At 41.1% G+C, this 20,027-nt stretch overlaps 2 protein-coding genes across 2 annotated transcripts in view; one reads left to right on the top strand and one right to left on the bottom strand.

Moving 5' to 3' along the window:
* LOC134815044 (interferon-related developmental regulator 2-like) overlaps positions 1–12,972 on the top strand; it is a 49,480-nt gene extending 36,508 nt beyond the window's left edge. Inside the window, exons 9-13 of the mRNA XM_063823497.1 lie at positions 8,311–8,458; positions 8,581–8,704; positions 9,993–10,125; positions 10,252–10,463; positions 12,191–12,972. Of these exons, the coding sequence (XP_063679567.1) occupies positions 8,311–8,458; positions 8,581–8,704; positions 9,993–10,125; positions 10,252–10,463; positions 12,191–12,268 (695 nt within the window). The 3' untranslated portion in view covers positions 12,269–12,972. The remainder of the gene's footprint in view (positions 1–8,310; positions 8,459–8,580; positions 8,705–9,992; positions 10,126–10,251; positions 10,464–12,190) is intronic.
* The window catches only part of LOC134815051 (uncharacterized), a 64,336-nt gene that overhangs the window by 20,595 nt on the left and 23,714 nt on the right, over positions 1–20,027 (bottom strand). The gene's annotated exons all lie outside the window — the stretch shown is intronic.

Here is a 20,027-nt window from a genome sequence, read left to right as displayed (position 1 = left end):
CCAATTATTACCACAATTAAAGTAATTAATTAATTAATTAAATTAAAGTGATCCAATCTACAAGTCCCATCACTTTGATCTGCTTTATTATTATGTTGATGATATGGGAGCACTTCAACATCCAAAGTATTCATCAAATAAAGTGATTATATTGCCTTGTTATTCAGATATTCAGTCAAAGTGGGCGCTAGCAATGGTGTCTTAAGTTGGAAAATGTGTCAACAATGTTTTATTATCAATATTTTGCTGAGTTTCAACACTTACTTTAACAAAATGCCCGAGTGTAGTTATTCATTATAAATATAACATTTTTTTAGAATAGGCGCAGGCTAAATAAAAAATACTGAAAGCTGAATACCTCGTTGGCGTTGATGAATCTGGAATTGTGGAACATTTTGGAACATTTTTGGAACATTTTTGGAACATGGGGACAAAAGTGGGACATGCATTTTTGCCCTAATATTCCCTGAATGGTGCCAGAAATAATTGTAAATGATAGATATAGTTGCAAGCTAGGTCTGGGGGCCATCGAAAGTAGCATAACATTACCCAGGTTCATGGAATGAACGGAAATGAACGAAAATGAACATTCTCCTCAAAGTGCTCAGAATAGTTTAAAATTGGTCGCAAAGACTTAATATTGGTCCTAGGACCACTCAAACCAAGTTTGGAAATCACTGCATGGCTTGAACCTATGTAATCAATGTTCAAAAATGTTCCAATTTTGTTCCAATAATCCTCCTGAGTATCCAGATTTTTGGAACATGGGGACATCGAAGTATTGGCCGTTCTAGACATACATTGATTCCCAAACTTGGTTTGAGTGGTCCTAGGACCAATATTAAGGCCAGAGGGGGGGGGGGGGATAAGGGGTCAAAAAAATCGACCCAAATATTATTTTCTAAATCAATTAAATTTTTGATGACAAGAACATTGCTGCTATTCACATATTTATAGCTGCTTAACTTTTTTTATGATTGAGGTTAACCGATTTTCACAAAATTGACTTACAACATTGAGGTTAATAAAATTGAGGTTAATATTTTATTACACTCCATAATTTTTTTTTATTTCGGTCAGCAATGTAAACTCTAAATTTTAGGTTCATAATTGTCAGAAAAAGTAATATCCGAACGTGATTAAATGAGGTTAGCCTCTTTTTTTAGATATAGCGAAAATAGATCAAATGATAGAGTTATTATTTTCATCGTAAGTTTACGGTATACACATTTCTAAATAGATGACGTGTTGATTGACTTTCTTTTATCTTGGAAAAGTGAAAAAAATGAGGTTAACCATCACATTTTGGTACCGTAAGAATATACATACGATTCTTACTTTTGTAATGTACCACAACAACTCTGGAACCCCTCTGGATTGTAAGAAAAGACTGAAGAAAGTTGCGAAAGCATGTCACAAACGCCTGAGCACGCTTCTTGTTGAGCCTCCAGTAGTCTCAGCTGAGCCCGAATGCGTTACCCATTCCCTCCAAACTTTGGAAAACTCTGTTATTGATCTACAATCCAAAATAAGTCTACAACATAGCACCCTCCAAACACTTGTCTTATGTTCTGACAGTAATTCCAATCAAAAAGGTAGTGTCAGCCCCCCTAACCTGTCTAATGAACTCAATACTATGGACAAGAGACTTGAAAAGTTAGAGGATATAATGAGCAGCATAAACGAAAAACAACATGAAACTGCTACCTCCCTTAAAGCCTTCGAAGCAGATGTCACTGCAATTAAGAACAAAGTAGATGACTCTAAGGCCTGCCTACAGTCTCTCCAGCTTAATGACCGCACCACCCCATCCAGAAAAAGGCCATCGCCTCATCCTCAAAACCAGAACCACCCAACCCACAGCCCTAGTAGACAAACGCGAAAACCAAAAAAGGTTCTACTCCTACATGACTCCCAGATGAACAACTTTCTACCTGAGTCATTTTCCTCTGGGTTCAAGGTGGAAAAAATGAAAGTAGGCTCTTATACTGATATGATAAAAGACCACTGTATGAGAGATGTCATTAAACAGCCAGAGGTCGACTGTTACATTCTCCAGCTTGGAGTCAATGACTACAGATACAGAACCTGCTCTGTTAATAAAGCGATTGAGGATGCAAAATCAGTCATCGATAAACTCCTCTCGAGCTCCAGTGCAAAGGTTGTCATCTCCCTACCCACCCCAACCCCTGGATTAATCAGTGAACTTACCAACCAATTTGTCTCAGAAATAACCCAATTTGTCTCAGCTAAAAGAGGGTTAAGTGACTTTTACCGCCGCCTATATACTGTAAACAATACTGGAAACTTTTCCCGTGCCATCTCTGCTGCTGAGTTATCCCAAGACTCTCCTAACCCGTTGAAGGAGGACCAACTTCATGTCTCAGAGTATGGTTTGAAAAAACTTTGTTTGAATATTAAACTTGGCCTATACCGTGCCTTTGGTATGAGATCCCATAGAAAGCAGCCCCCTACAGAGCGTTAGATTAACCCTAAAATTTAAGAAAAAACAAGTATCACGAGATCAAGTCGCTGTGATGTCCTGGAACATCCAGGACAGCACAGGAGACGGGTCTAACAAATTTGAAAATAGCGAATTTTTGTCAATCCTCAAACAAGCTAACATTCTTTGTCTTCAAGAAACAAAGAAGCAAGTTAAGATTGAAGGATACCTCTCTTTTAATAGCAACCGCAAAAATTCACGCTCAGGAGGGGTCTGCATTCTTGCTGAAAATGACCTAAGAAAAGGTGTCTCTAGTGTGCTTTGTAATGAATCTGATGACATTATTGTTGTTAAACTGGACAAGAACTTTTTTAAACTTGATTTTGACCTATTTTTGGTATGTTATTATATTAGCCCTGCATACTCGTCCTATGTCAAGAAGAATCCAGATTATACTGCTAATACCTTCTCTGCTCTTGACTCTATCTGTATCAGACTACATCAAAAGGGAGAAGTTATTATGTGTGGCGATGCAAATGCAAGAACTGGAAAACTCCCAGACTATATCCTTTCCTGTAATGCACCTGCCATCCATGACATCTATAACGACATTGGACTCGAGCACGACATAGAAGAACCAAGAAACAATTCTGACCTTACAATATCTGAACCCCACTGCCAACACTTCCTTGACATGGTTATCAATAACCAACTCAAAATTCTTAATGGTCGTACCCTTGGGGACACCACTGGAAAAATGACCTGTCACAAATACAATGGAAGCAGTGTGGTTGACTATTTTGTAATCACCTCATGGGCAAGAGATCATGTAAACTCTCTCCAAGTAAAAGAGTTTACATCATACTCTGATCATTGTCCATTAGTCTTGAAACTCACTACATTTGAACCATTTGTCGCAAACTTCCAGCTCCCAGACTTTTCTAACTTTCCTTGTGGCTATAAGTGGGACAGCAACACCTCCCATTCACTATTTAAAAAAGCCCTTACCTCGCCCGAAATTATCAACAATCTGGAAAGCATTGTGACAAATGAATTTAGCAGTACTCTGGAGGGCAATCACGAACTGAACGATGCAGTCATAAAATGTCTCCACAGTGCTGCTGATATAGCCTTAAAAGTGAAAAAGCCTCCCAAAAATTCTGCCCGTAAAAAATGGTTCGACCCACAAGTCAACTCCTCGCGGCGGAACCTTAATAGGCTAGCAAATCGGCTTGGTAGTAAGCACTGTAACAGTATCCTCAGACTAGAATATTTTAAGCAACGCAACAAGCATAGCAATTTTGTAAACAGTAAGAAAGTATTTTTCCTTAAGAAGTTAAATGAAGCTATAGAAGAAGGTCACATACTCGACTGGAAAAAATTTAAACGGCTTAAACAAGAACATGACACTAGCCCCTTACTTGACAAATTTGATTTAGCTAGCTTCCATGACTTCTTTGCATCCCTTTATAAAAAACCAGACCAGGAGCCAGATCTCACTCACCACAATCACAAACATTACCCTGAACCACCAGATCTGGATATCCTAAATAAGCTCATGTCAGAATCTGAAGTGACCTCTGCCATCAAAAATCTCAAAAAAGGTAAAAGTTGCTCAAACGACTTGATATCCAACGAGATGCTTCAGAGCGTAACTCCGCTTTGTCTCAAAGCCATCCTCAAAAACTTCAACCACTCACTGGTCTCCGGTTACTATCCATGGCACACCAGCATCATTACTCCTATTTACAAGTCTGGCAACCCTTTCAACCCGGACAACTACAGAGCAATAGCTGTTGGTAGCTGTATGGGTAAACTGTTCTCTAGCATCTTACTTGAGCGTCTCCTGCACTTCAAAAAGCTCTACTGCCCTGACCCAAAAGAACAACTAGGGTTCTCGAAGGGTGCTCAAACAAATGACCACGTTTTTACCCTTAAGACAGTCATTGACAAATATACCAAGGTTAAAAAAGCTCGTCTCTATGCATGCTTTGTTGATCTAAGAAAGGCCTTTGACACTGTATGTAGGGACCTCCTTCTGCACAAAATCACATGCCTTGGAATAACTGGAAACTTCTTCAATTGCCTAAGTGATATGTATAGAAACTCAATAGCTCATATAAAAATCTCCAAACTCTTGTCCCCTAATATTGACATTGGAAAAGGAACAGAGCAGGGACACCCTCTATCACCGGACCTTTTTAAAATCTATATCAACGACTTGTCATCTCTCCTGAAATCTGTTGGTGATTATCCTATTCTAGCTGACGTCCTAATATCACATCTGCTCTGGGCTGACGATCTTGTCCTACTTGCCCTAAGTCCCAAGGCCTTGCAAGACAATATAAACATCCTATTCGACTTCTGTAACTCTATGGGCCTTGAAGTAAACATTAAAAAAACCAAGATTCTCATATTCTGCCCTCCTAAAAGAAAACAATCCTATGAAACATTCATTTTGGGAGGCCAGCCCATCCAACACACCGACAAATACTGCTATCTTGGCATTATATTCCACAGAAATGGATCTTTTACAGCAGCAAATACTGAACTGAGGGCCAAGGCTCTCCGTGCTCTCTATGGCCTCAAAGGCAATATCGTCAAAGATGCCCTCTCTCACCGTTCTCTAAACATTCTATTTGACTCTCTAATAAAACCGATACTGCTCTATGGCTGCCAAATCTTATGTCCCCACTCAAAAACCATGAGATACCTCTCCAAAACAGATAGCAAAGCCAACCCCAGCATACTCTCAGGTACATCTCACAAGACCACTATGAAAGATTCCACCTTAAGTTTATCAAGTGGTCCTTGTCTGTCCATTCAAAAGCATCAAATATAGGCTGCTGGGCGAAAGTGGGCGCCACCCCCTCTTCTTTGAAGCCTGCAAACTTGCAATAGATTTCTATACTCGCCTTGAAAGCACTGAAAATGAACTTCTCTCCGCTGCATTTCACGAGCAGATTATGCTGGGCCTTCCTTGGTACACCAACATCTCTAATCTTCTCACCAAATATAACTTCCCCCACTCATCCTCTTCAAAATCCAAGCTCTCTACCCAAATCAGTCACAACATGAGGGAAGAATTTGTGGATACCTGGAAATCTGCCAAGGCATCCTCACCTAAATTAGAATTCTACAATCAAATTAAACATGATTTTTAACCAGAAACATACTTAGGAGTGGTTAAGATCCCCGATGCTCGGAAAAGCTTAACAAGGTTTCGTATTAGCTGCCACAATCTTTACATTGAGAGGGGCCGTTACGAAACCCCCCTAGTACCAAGAGAACATCGATGGTGCACTTTTTGCTTTTTCAGCAAGGGGCTTAAGCCTATTGAGGACGAAATTCATGTTCTAACTGACTGTTTACTCTACTCCTCAGTTAGAGAAAAATTTAACTTCCATCCCAAAAATATTACTGACCTAGCCGGTTTGCTATCCGATAAAACACTAGACCCTACAAAATTTACTGCCACAGCAAGAGCAATCCATTCAATTCTCTCTGTGAACGAAAATTTTACAGCCTACTATAAGAGCCCAGATTTCCACTCAAATACTGGCCAATGCATAATGCTATAGGACCTCAAAAATAGTATTATATTAAACATTTCTATTTTATCCCTACACATCCGTAAATAACTAGAATTGTGTAACCTTAAATTATTTCAGAATTATAACTATTGTGAATTCAATAAAATAATTATCACTTTTGTATCCTTGTATCCTTGTATCCTTGTATCCTCGCAGTGAGGTATCTATTGATATCACAATGCCTACATTCAACAACTATGATCACGTGACAAAAGTGATTTGACCTGACCATATTTAAGTAGAAGATTTTACCCGTAAATGGCTAAAAAATGAGGTTAACCTCTCATTTTTAAAATATCTGACCAGTCAATTACATGTTAACCTCAAAAACTTAATCGTTACACTGTGCAAATGTTTTACTACATATATAATAACATATTGATAAACCAATCCCAGTGTTATATGGTCTATAGGGAGGTTAACAACCAAAGTCTTGGTTAACCTCATTTTTTACAATACGAGGACATCAACTACTGAAAGTGGCTAAAATAATTTAGGGAATGGCCAGGTCTAATCAAGCAAACGTTATTAAGTGTATACAAAGTCCTAACTAACGAACTGTGATACATTCCAGTGAATATTAAAAATTTTGAAAACACTAAATTGCATCTACTCAAAACACACTTTTTTGGCTTTCAATTCCTTAGTTGAGAAAACCAGTCACCCCCTGATATAAAGATTTGGTACAGTGGTTCCTTGGACAACTATCTAGATATCTGGTGCAGCGATTTTTTAAATTTGACTCGTTTCTCTAATTATGACGTTAACTAATTAAATTTTTCGAATTTTTGACGTGGTTAACCTCATAATTCGAGAACCGAGTCAAATAAAAAAAATCACGGCACCAGATTATATGAGGATAATTGTCCAAGAAACCACTGTACCAAACCTCAAGATCAGGGAGTGGCCGGTTTTCTTAACTAAGGAATCGAAAGGTCAAAAAAGTTATAACCGTTTAAGGGGGCCGGGGGTCTTCATCAAAATTCTCTCGAAATTGACTTTATAGTTGTTTCTGATAGAGGAGAGTGATATCTACCAGCTGCTTTTAGTCCCATGGAAAAATATTGTTCCTAGCCGAAATCATTGCCGGTCTAAGGTCAGCGCTTATGTGTAATTGTATTGCGCGAGCGATTTTCAATCGCGAGTTCTGAAAATCGAGTCTAAAAATCTATCTTCTGCCACATTTTTTGAGCAATCACCCTGAAACTTTTAGGATATGTTTTAGGGACCATTAAGAAGAGATACAAAATTTTCAGATAGGCCTCTAAACATTTTTTATTCAATTTTGAAAATCTTGGACCTCGTTTTTTTACGATTTTTTGAGGTCCAAGATTTTCAAAATTGAATACAAAATTTGTAAAGGCCTATCTCAAAATTTTGTATGAGCGATCTCTTCTAAATAGTCCTTAGAACATATCCTGAAAGTTTAAGGGTGATTGCTCAAAGAATGTAGGAGAAGATAGATTTTTAGACTCGATTTTCAGGGCGCGCAATTACAAATCACTCGCGCAATACAATTACACATAAGCGCTAACCTTTGACCGGCAATAATTTCGGCTAGGAACAATATTTTTCCATGGGACGAAAAACAGATGATAGATATCACTCCCCTCTATCAGAAACAACTATAAAGTCAATTTCGAGAGAATTTTGATAAAGACCCCCCTGGCCCCCTTAAAGATCCAGTTTAACATGTAATTACAGGTAAACCTCAAAATTTAGCGCACGATATCTCAGGAGCGCAAGGTCAGATTTTGATCTGTTTTTTTTCCTTCTTGTTCGTCTCCAGCAGCTATTATCAAATATGTGAAAACTAGAAAAGTGCCATTTACCCCCCCCCCCCCCCCGGCCCCCTCCCCCTCTGGCCTTAACTCTTTGCGACCAATTTTGAACCATTCTGAGCACTTTGAGGAGAATGTTAATTTTCGTTAATTTCCGTTCATTCCATGAACCTGGGTAATTTTATGCGACTTTTGATGGCTCCTAGGCTTAGCTTACGGCTATATCCATCTTAGAAAACAGAATTGAGGATTCCCAGCGCTCAAATACGGCCAATACTACGATGTCCCCATGTTCCAAATTTATGGATTCATCTACTACCTCGTTTAGCTACTCCAAAAACTAAATTCCTATTCAAATTATGGTTACTTAGCCATTATAGCGTTAATGTCCAAGGTGGAAAACTTCCTAATTTGATAACAACATTTTAGTTGTTCACACCAAATATCTGAATATCGAACAGTGCACAGATCTCTTGAACAGATTATTTTCCAGATAATATGGATGACAGGAAAGAGTTGTTGCTAGTACTGAGAGACAAGGTAAAACAGGTCAACCCAGACGTGATTATCAACTCGTTAGCTTCAATATCACTCATACTAACCATCTGCACCCCTACTGAACGAAGAAACGTCATACAGATGTAAGATATGACATGAATGAGAAACATTGTTATTATCATTTAGTGTAGGGTATTTCATGTAGGAGTACTTGAATGTGATCTTGCTATAATGATGTGATAAAGTGATGGACAATATTGTGCAGGTTGTTACCGACTGTTAGAGACCTATTGAAGAACAGTATTGTGGAGGTTAGAATTGAAGCTGGAGAAATGATCGCCCACATCTTCGAGCTGGGTCGTGACTACGACGAGGAATTTGATGATCAGGTCAGTTTTGGGCCTGGGAGGGGGCTCTGTGTGGGCCTGGGAGGGGGCTCTGTGTTGGCCTGGGAGGGGGCTCTGTGTGGGACTGTGAGGGGGCTCTGTGTGGGCTTGGGAGGGGGGCTCTGTGTGGGCTTGGGAGGGGGGCTCTGTGTGGGCCTGGGAGGGGGGCTCTGTGTGGGCCTGGGAGGGGGGCTCTGTGTGGGCATGGGAGGGGGCTCTGTGTGGGCCTGGGAGGGGGGCTCTAGCTGTGTGGGCTTGGGAGGGGGCTCTGTGTGGGCCTGGGAGGGGGGCTCTGTGTGGGCCTGGGAGGGGGCTCTGTGTGGGCCTGGGAGGGGGGCTCTGTGTGGGACTGGGAGGGGGCTCTGTGTGGGCCTGGGAGGGGGGCTCTGTGTGGGCCTGGGAGGGGGGCTCTGTGTGGGCCTGGGAGGGGGCTCTGTGTGGGCCTGGGAGGGGGGCTCTGTGTGGGACTGGGAGGGGGGCTCTGTGTGGGACTGGGAGGGGGCTCTGTGTGGGCCTGGGAGGGGGGCTCTGTGTGGGACTGGGAGGGGGCTCTGTGTGGGCCTGGGAGGGGGCTCTGTGTGGGCCTGGGAGGGGGGCTCTGTGTGGGCCTGGGAGGGGGCTCTGTGTGGGCCTGGGAGGGGGGCTCTGTGTGGGACTGGGAGGGGGCTCTGTGTGGGCCTGGGAGGGGGGCTCTGTGTGGGCCTGGGAGGGGGCTCTGTGTGGGCCTGGGAGGGGGCTCTCTGTGGGCCTGGGAGGGGGCTCTCTGTGGGCCTGGGAGGGGGGCTCTGTGTGGGCTTGGGAGGGGGGCTCTGCGTGGGCCTGGGAGGGGGGCTCTGTGTGGGCCTGGGAGGGGGCTCTGTGTGGGCCTGGGAGGGGGGTTCTGTGTGGGCCTGAGTGGGGGGCTCTGTGTGGGCCTGGGGAGAAACGCTAATGCTTGCTAATATTGTATGTATCTACTATCTACGATAGTATGGTTTACACTGTAGAATTAATCAAGCCAGCTAGTACACCGGCAACTAAGAAGCCTTACATTCTATACGCATATTCTGAATAAACGGGCGATAAAGTTTGACTAATAGTTTTTCCTCTGACCTTCATTTCAGACGAAGCCGCACAAATGTATGATGCCAGGTTAATTCCATGAAGGACGGGGAAAGGAGGGGCCACAACATGCTGTTCAGAGTCTAGTTATTCTTAGGCCTGTCTAATTTTAGGCATGTAGGCTGCAACATCCAGGCTGCAAGATTCTGCAGAAAAAACCCCGCTCACAATTAAATTCCTTTAATTTCAGGTTAAAGATTTACAGGACCTGTTGGACGATCTGGATAAGTTACAATCAGACGGGGCTAAGTTCAGAGCCAAACGGGACAGAAAGGTTCAGCGAGCGTCTTTCAGAGAGATATTCGCCTTTGTTAGTGAAGAAGGTACACTTAAATAGTTATTAAATGCAGTACAAGAAACGTCTAGATTTTGTAAAATGTGGCTCTAGGTGGCAGGTGGCGTTATTATTTTGATAATAAAGGCGGCTGAGTAACCCCTATGTCCTGCAGGGGAAGTTAACGAGCAAGTTAAGATCTCTCTGAGCGAGACTCTGACCCTGTGCTCCTGGTCAGAGAGGGTTCAGTACGGGGGTATAAAGGAAATCCTGGGGCCCGCCACCTCCCTCCACCTTCAGCAAAACATATTCGTCAGGGAAATATTTGGACTCGGAGCGGTTCCTCTGAGAATGGAGCCTGTCGCTAGGGGGGACAAGTTAGAAATGGTGAGTTATCTGGGAACTGGGGAAAGTAAGTTGGTGAAATGGTGAGTTATCTGGGAACTGGGGAAGTCGTTTGGTGAAATGGTGAGTTATCTGGGGACTGGGGAAGGTAAGTTGGTGAAATGGTGATTTATCTGGGAACTGGGGAAAGTAAGTTGGTCAGATGGTGAGTTATCTGGGGACTGGGGAAAGTAAGTTGGTGAAATGGTGAGTTATCTGGGAACTGGGGAAAGTAAGTTGGTGGAATGGTGAGTTATATGTGAAGTGGGAACTGGGGAAAGTAAGTTGGTGAAATGGTGAGTTATCTGGGAACTGAGGAAGTAAGTTGGTGAAATAGTGAGTTATCTGGGAACTGGGGAAAGTAAGTTGGTGAAATGGTGAGTTATCTGGGAACTGGGGAAAGTAAGTTGGTGAGATGGTGAGTTATCTGGGGGCTGGGGAAAGTAAGTTGGTGAAATGGTGAGTTATCTGGGAACTGGGGAGAGTAAGTTGGTGAAATGGTGAGTTATCTGGGAACTGGGGAAAGTAAGTTGGTGAGATGGTGAGTTATCTGGGGGGGGGGGGCTCTGTGTGGGCCTGGGAGGGGGCTCTGTGTGGGCCTGGGAGGGGGCTCTGTGTGGGACTGGGAGGGGGCTCTGTGTGGGCTTGGGAGGGGGGTCTGTGTTGGCCTGGGAGAGGGCTCTGTGTGGGCCTGGGAGGGGGGCTCTGTGCGGGCCTGGGGGGGGGGGGCTCTGTGTGGGCTTGGGGGGGGCTCTCTGTGGGCCTGGGAGGGGGGCTCTGTGTGGGCCTGGGAGGGGGCTCTGTGCGGGCCTGGGGGGGGGGGGCTCTGTGTTGGCCTGAGAGGGGGCTCTGTGTGGGCCTGGGAGGGGGGCTCTGTGTGGCTTGGGGGCTCTCTGTGGGCCTGGGAGGGGGGCTCTGTATGGGCCTGGGAGGGGGGCTCTGTGTGGGCCTGGGGAGAGACGCAATGCATGCTAATATTGTATGTATCTACGATAGTATGGTTTACACTGGGGAAAGTAAGTTGGTGAGATGGTGAGTTATCTGGGGGCTGGGGAAAGTAAGTTGGTGAAATGGTGAGTTATCTGGGAACTAGGGAAAGTAAGTTGGTGAAATGGTGAGTTATCTGGGGACTGGGGAAAGTAAGTTGGTGAGATGGTGAGTTATCTGGGAACTGGGGAAAGTAAGTTGGTGAAATGGTGAGTTATCTGGGGACTGGGGAAAGTAAGTTCGTGAAATAGTGAGTTATCTGGGGACTGGGGAAAGTAAGTTGGTGAAATGGTGAGTTATCTGGGGACTGGGGAAAGTAAGTAGGTGAAATGGTGAGTTATCTGGGAACTGGGGAGAGTAAGTTGGTGAAATGGTGAGTTATCTGGGGACTGGGGAAAGTAAGTTGGTGAAATGGTGAGTTATCTGGGAACTGGGGAGAGTAAGTTGGTGAAATATCCAATGTGGAGAGTTGAGATATTTGGGCACGGTCTGTTAAATCACTCTGTCAATGGCTGCTGCAGGGGAAATATATTTATGTAAATATTTATTGTAAGGGATCTGATATTACTAATGGTATGGTATCATCACCAGCAGAGAAACCCAAAAATACCAGTTCCAGCGATATTGATTATTGGGATGTTTTTCATCACGTTGGTCTGATCCTAAAATCACCATATAAGGGCACAATATTATAACATAAGAAAGTGAAAAGTTGATGTAAAGCTAAAGACCGTTATTTTCAGAAGAAGCTGAACGCCGCGTGTCACAAGGCTCGGCAGAAGAACATGCTAAAACAGCGAGACAAGAGGATGGTGTTGTGATGAGCGTATTATTTAGGGACACCTTTAGACTTCAATGTGAGGGATTAGCACCCGGGAATTTAGTGAACTGGGCCCGGCTCAGCAGATTATTATGAAAACTTCAGCATTTCCAAATATATCAGTTTTTTAGACATTTTCCAAAGCTAAGAAACATGAACACAGATACTGATGAATAAACTATTAAGTTGGGATCGTTTGTATATTAAATGAACCTCCAGGGGAGAGGTTGTTGAGAAAAAAGAGAAAAACGGACACTTTCTCATTTCTACAAAGAAAGGAGGATGGTGAATATGTGGATATTACTATCAGATGAAATATTATATCAAACAGAGAGTAAAGTTACATTTTTATCTCCATTTGATCGTTTTAGCTTCAATTTATCAAAGGACAATCTCTGTCTGTATTGAGACTGCCACTCGACCATAACTTAGATTTAATATAAGAGCCGGTACCTACATATGGGCCTAGTTTGTGATATATTTGTAGTTCATTATAAAGATTGTAGTAGGAATTCAGACCGGACTGTGGCTTCCTTGCAACTTCGAGAATTCGAGATGGGCTGGAAATTATTTTAGGAGTTTGAAGATTTTCGAAGCTCAATTTTCATCCAAAATATTTTACATTTTAACTAAAATTTAGCGACTGAAAGGCTGCTGGAGCCATTCTAACATCAGCATTAAATATAGCAATATATTCTTCAGAAATTCCAGAGTTTCAGTTATGTAAATCGTGTCAAATGCACGGTATTGTGCGAAGTATTTTTTGCAGCCAACCCTGCAAAGGCTGACCTTGATCACGTGACTCGAGACTGTTATTCACAGCGACAAGTTCGATGACATGTCACGTGGGCGTGCGCGCAGCACAGGATTGTGCGAAAGTCACGTGACCTCCAGAAAGCAAGGTCACGTGGCAGTTGGAGCTGACTTGTGGGTGCGTGAAATTCCTGGCTCTAGCACTTGATGATAACCTGTTATTAGCTGCGTAGTGTGTGGGGTGTCATAAAACTTTAAATGTACACTACTACACTTCATACAGCTGTGTGTGTCATTCCAACCCTCCCTGCTCTTACTCAAACAATCCGCCAACATACTTGCGAGAAATCTGCAGAATTATTGAAATTTGCATCCACAGTAAGATGTAGAACCCCGCCTACTGTTACATGAAGCAGACAGAAAGCTAAAAACAAAGCAACATGTTAAAGTGGGGCCGGTAATTAGAAGGTGGCTTGAAGAAGGAGCACTCAACACCACTGCTGTCAGCTATTGTTTCAACAGTTCCATGTGTCTTACTGACTAATTAGGTGCCCTGAACTCGGCCGGGAACTGGTACTTATATTAATAGCTCCTCTCCTCCTCCTCACAACTCTAGTTTAGCTTACACCGTCCTACCGCCTTTTCTAGATTAATTACGTTCTCTGTCGCGTATATTCCAGATTACTGTAACTCCAAACATGTTTCCGCACAAGGCCTGGCCACGAAACATTATTTTGAGTGCTATAAAGTAGCAGCTAGCTATAGAGTAGCAGCTAGCTATAAAGTAGCAGCTAGCTAATTGAGTGAGTAATTGAGCACCACCTCCCACCTTCGAGCAGCACTTTGTCACCTAAACTGGAGAAGCCACAGTCCGGTTACTAGTTAGAACTCCGTCTAGCTGAGACAATAAGTAATAACAAGACTCTTTGTAAAAGCGGTTAGTCTGTAGTGAACTGTTCTGTAGATGTAACTTAGTCTATTGTAGTTTCAATATTTATATGAAATATATCACTCTTATTTATTCCAATTTGTTCACAATTCCAAGTTAAATTATTTTCCTACTTTTTATTAACCTGTTGGTTGCTCTCAGTTTTCTCTTCGATGAAGCTTTAAAATTAAGCCTTAAAAAGTATTCAAAACTTACGCTGAAACTTTCTTATTATATAAACTTTGGGAGCAATCTGTTGGACGATTTCGAAAATAACGTGATATAAGAAAAGTGGAATTGAAGTATGCCCAATTAAAAATTAGTTATAATCAGTTATTGGCTTGTTTTATTTCAACTACAAACTGGGAAGTCACTGCGCAATGCCGTGGTGTCATCGTTTTATAGCATTGAGGAACAATATCTCCCAATTTAACATTAATTGGTCTTTAACGATTGAAAATTATGTATGGAAATCTTAAACTAAAAGCTATATTTCTGAATGATATATGAAACAAGTTGCCAAAATAGAAAGACTGAGCATTCAATTTCGGATGATGATTAATCACTCTACACTCGACTGTCACGTGACTTTTTAAACACGTTCTCTTGATGGCCGTAAATGACTAATCGAAATCCTAGTCCTCTTATCTGATCCCAACCCTAACCCTAATTCAATCTTTAACAAAAGCATATACTGAAACCATATACTATAACCTTAACGAGAAATTAGACCAACTTCCTTGTATGGTCATATCACGTGATCGAGACAGTTTTTCGCCAATATCTCGCTAGGGGAGCATTTTAACCCATGTCATGGGGGGTGATTCGGAATTTGGAATTAGCGTGCGAAAATACATCGATCCAAGTTAGTCTCAACTATCGGGGGCCCTTTTAGAAAAATCTCTAAGTCTAAGATCGACCGTAAAGTGATTTAGCACGCTCGTTCAATTTCAATTGAGGAAATATCAGGAATTGGCTACAGTGAGGAATTTTTAATACTTTAAGTAAAAGTCCACCTAGTCAAGCACATTAAATACCAATAATATGTTCCTGAGCACCTTCATATAATTATAAATATACCTGCACAGGCCGAGCTGGTGTAATGGTGTATCTATATGGTGGGAGGGGGGGGGGGGGGGCTGGAAAGCTGGTGTAATGGTGTATCTATATGGTGGGAGGGGGGGGGGGGGCTGGAAAGCTTGACACTGCGCAATGCTGTGGTGTCCGGTTCCCTTACTATACAATACGGAGCAAGGCTTGGAAAATGTTCATAAGTTGATATATTAACGTTTAACATTCTAGTCGTTGGAAACTTTTTTAAATGTCTTCTCACTTAATCAAAGAGCATCAATGAAACGCTGTACTTGACCACTGACCAGATTTCGATACCTTTAAGTTCTGAACAGTACACAGAAGGGGCCGAGTGTGACAATTTTGCACGAAGAGAGGGGTCTCAAATCGGCCAAAATCGACTACGTAATATATTTATATAATATAGATTATTTTTTAAAACATACTAATTATTTATTAAAACATATCACCCATAACTTACTCAACTTTGGTAGACCATAGACTTAATATGCAGGAATAGGGGCTTAATTTTAAAGTTGGTGCTTCGTCGTTGTCGAGATTGCCATTCAAAAGACTAAGTGCAATTACAAGTGCTCCTAAACAGAATGCTCTGTTGTCCTCTAAACTTGGTGTACTCGGGGTGTACTCACTCTAAACACACTTTCCTCTCTAAACATTGTGCCCTGACTTTAAAGGTATTTTCCTCTCTCTCCAAACATTGTGCTCTAATTTTTAAGGTGCTGCCCTCACTCTCCAAACATTGTACCCTGGCTTTAAAGGTACTAGCAGGAACCCGTCTAACCCTAAAGTGGTGTCAAGACTCAAGAGACTAAAATAATTATTACCTATTTAATTCGCGTTTTTGACACCATTTGGGGGTCCAAATTTTTTGGCACTAAAATTCTTATTCCTTGGCCAATCTTTAATTTTTTCATGCTGATTAAAGGCCATTAAAGCATTTGAACCAGTCAAAAAAGTTGAAGTTGTATATCTTTCTGCGGAAAGTCGTGCTAAAGTTGATGCCGTGGTGTCAGTAAAATCGTACGGAAAACATATATATATATATCGTCTCGCTTTATATAAGGTGTTGTCTTCTCTCTCCAAACATTGTGCCCAAATTTTTAAAGTGTTGCCTTCTCTCTCCAAACATTGTGCCCAAATTTTTAAAGTGTTGTCTTCTCTCTCCAAACATTGTGCCCTAAGTTTAAAGGTATTTTCCTAACTCTAAACATTGTGACCTAACTTTAAAGGTGTTGTCTTCTCTCCAAACATTGTGCCCTAATTTTTAAAGTGTTGTCTTCTCTCTCCAAACATTGTGCCCTAATTTTAAAGGTATTTTCCTAACTCTAAACATCGTACCCCAACTTTAAATGTGTTTTCCTAACTCTAAACATTGTGCCCTAATTTTGAAGGTGTTGTCTTCTCTCCAAACATTGTGCCTTAATTTTTAAAGAGTTGTCTTCTCTCTCCAAACATATGGCCCTAATTTGAAAGGTATTTTCCTAACTCTAAACATGGTGACCTAAATTTAAAGGTGTTGTCTTCTCTCCAAACATTGTGCCCTAATTTTAGAGGTGTTTTCCTAACTCTAAACAATGTAGCCTAACTTTTAAAGGTGTTTTCCTAACTCTAAACATTGTGCCCTAATTTTAAAGGTATTTTTCTAACTCTAAACATTGTGCATTAATTTTTAAAGTGTTGTCTTCTCTTTCTAAACATTGTGCCCTAATTTTAAAGGTGCTGTCATCACTCCAAACAATGTGCACTAACTTTTAAAGGTGTTTTTCTCTCTCTAAACATTGTGCACTAACTTTTGAAATATTGTCCTCACTGTAAACATTGTGCCCTATAAACTTTTAAAATGTTGTCCTCACTCTAAACATTGTGCACTAACTTTTAAAATGTTGTCCTTACCCTAAACATTGTGCTCTAACTATGAAAAAACATCTTCACTCCAAACATTGTGTCCCAACTTTGAAGGTGTTGTTCTCTCTCCAAAAATTGTGCCCTAACTTTTGAAATATGGTCTTCACTCTAAATATTGTGTCCTCAATCTCAGCATGGTGTCCTCATTCTCAACATATCACAGTATTTTTGCAGTTCCAATTTTGCAGAACTACCTGCTTATCCGTGTCTCTTTGAGACTTGCAAGGTTTCCTTGGCAACAAGGTTTCTGTGGCCCGTAAAGTCCCTGTGAAGTCCCGTGCCAAAGACTTAACATTTTATGTGACACTGTATTCTGTTGATGTTTAACCGGTGAGTGTGTCCTATGTTGAGTTTTGTAAGGCTTCTCCGTACAAGCAACCCTAACCAACATTTCAAAATGTTTTGGGAGTTTTTAAAGCTCGCTAGATTGGTTGTTAAAGATTAAAAACTATTTTAGAGTGGAAACATTTTGAGTGGTTATCGTGTTAAGCCTGGTTTCTGATAAAAGCGATAATATGGTATGTAAAGTTTGCCTGAACACTTCCATAATGACATTTAAAAATCATTGTTTAATTTTAGCTCTGTAGAATGAGCGGTCCAATAGCAGGAGGTGGGCATTATCACGTGACCAGGCAGGCAGCGCTGTTGGTTGGCTGATGTGTCAGTGGCGGTAGCTGCTAATCTAATTTGAGTGGTCGGGTTAGTCACGTGACAATGCAGCTCGGCTCTCATTGGGCTCTGATACAACCGAGTGGAAGCTTTCATCGCCCGGGTATCGTTGCCGGGCGCTTGTCAACAGCAAACGTCCTGAAAACGCACCTATGACACACCAAATTAAGCGGCCGTCTAGTTTTTAGACTTCCATTATTCTGGTCCCAGGTTTGTATTCGCTTGCTTTAATGCCTGCAGCTCATTTCCGAGTATCAGTAGTATAATCACACTATACTACTAGTGCGCATTTACTCCTGTATCACAATTTCTGTTTCATTTCGCAGAGCTCTCCTTACTACTACTACCCCACATTCCGCTGCATAACAAGAAAATCGTTGTGATTTTTGTCAGTCTTCCTAAATTTTGCGAACTAATTATAAATATCTATATTTATGAAGGAGCAGTATATATTATAGACGGATAAGTTGCTAGGAACTTTATCGTCAATTGAAGGATGACATGTGTTATTGAACATATTATCCCAGCTAATATTCAATCTAGAATAGTCGTTGAGCTGACAGAATCGGCCCGGTCAAATGGCAGGTATGTACAATAGATAGCTAAACACACATGCTCAATATAAACTGCAGCTTTTTGGTATGCAAACCATAGAAATCTCATGGTGTGGATTCTGACGACACTAGATACGTCTGATCTAATTTCTAGGAAGATCAATATTCTGAAACATTCTAGAATATTCTAGAAAATACCTCAAGATCAGCTGACAAGCCTTAGCTGCGGCTAAGAAAGGAAATGATTGGGAATGTTAAAATGCCACAGTGATTGGGTAATTATGATTGCAGCACTGTTAAAAAGGCTATTGTTCTGTAAGCAATGTTAGATACGGGAATCATATTTTCAGTTTTATAATTCATGAAATCAAAGTATCAGACAAATGAACAAAAAAGATTTATATTTCACGCAGAATGGATCATTCTATCATACATTGTGGTGATACATTGTCAGGGTAGTTATGTATTTTATGATAATATTGCACGATTAACTTGTTTTGGTTTAGAATATTTTGTTAAATAATGTGGTTCATAAAACCCATCAAGACTCAATTTAAAGGATACTCCTCTATCTTGACATAAAGATTTTTGATATGAAGTGGTTTCTGCTTGCCATTAATAACGCTGTAATCCCTATTCCCGTGACATTGGGTCCTTTTTCTTAAACTTCTAAGTTCGGTTTGGTTTGGTTTAGTTCGGTTTTGATCTTTGTTTCGTTTATTTCCAGATATATAAGTGACACCAAAAGCCATGAAAGATTATGCAGCTTCAAAGTAAACAACTCCAATTTAATTATTTAGTAGCCAGATATTACTGTTAACTAGTTTACGTGCCCTAACAAGAGGTAACACTTCCTAGCAACATAAAACACTCCTTACCAACAGGTAACACTTCCTAGCAACATATAGCACTTCTTAGAATTTGTAACACTATCTAGCGACATATAACACTCCCTAGCAACATATAACACTCCCTAGCAACATATAACACTCCCTGGCAACATATAGCACTTCTTAGAATTTGTAACACTCTCTAGCGACATATAACACTCCCTAGCAACGTGTAATACCCCCTAGCAACATATAACACTCCATAGCAACATAAAACACACCTTAGAATTTGTAACACTCCCTAGCAACATATAACACTCCCTAGCAACGTGTAATACCCCCTAGCAACATATAACACTCCATAGCAACATAAAACACTCCTTAGAATTTGTAACACTCCCTAGCAACATATAACACTCCCTAGCAACGTGTAATACCCCCTAGCAACATATAACACTCCCTAGCAACGTGTAGTGCTCCCTAGCATTGTTTTCCGTCCCCTCACAATGCACTGTTCTCTTTAGAACGTTTCACACCCATGAACGGCGTCCAACGCCCTGCAGACATTTTAGAGTAAAATAATGGAAATTAAATAATTCACTGATTCTATTAGGCGACTATAAGTTGATAATTGGTCCAGTGTTGCATTATTTAGTGGTGCTTGTAATATGCAACCATTTCACAGTCTACAAGGACTAAATTATGTGTCAGTGTGGCTATTATATTTCTAGTTTCTAAAAATATTCGCCTTTAAATTTCTCGGAGTTACCAATTACCACATTCGACCAACATGTTAATTGAATTTTGAAACGCTTTCCCTGAATATTTAATTTACAGCAATTCTAAATGTCAAATATAGACTCCAATATTTTCAGGCTACTTCGGCATTAGTGTCCATGATTTTGGGTCCAAATCATAGTTTTAATTTTACTCATGTTACATTAAGCGAGACCAAGCCGGGGAGAGTAATAATAATAAAATGAAAATATTCTATCAGTAAATGGAGTGGAAAGGAACTAGCGATGTTTT

The sequence above is a fragment of the Bolinopsis microptera genome, chromosome 5 (assembly GCF_026151205.1).
Source record: "Bolinopsis microptera isolate Bmic1 chromosome 5, MBARI_Bmic_1.0, whole genome shotgun sequence".
NCBI lineage: Eukaryota > Metazoa > Ctenophora > Tentaculata > Lobata > Bolinopsidae > Bolinopsis > Bolinopsis microptera.
The sequence above is the reverse complement of the archived record's forward strand: the minus strand, read 5'-3'. Positions and strand labels throughout refer to the sequence as shown.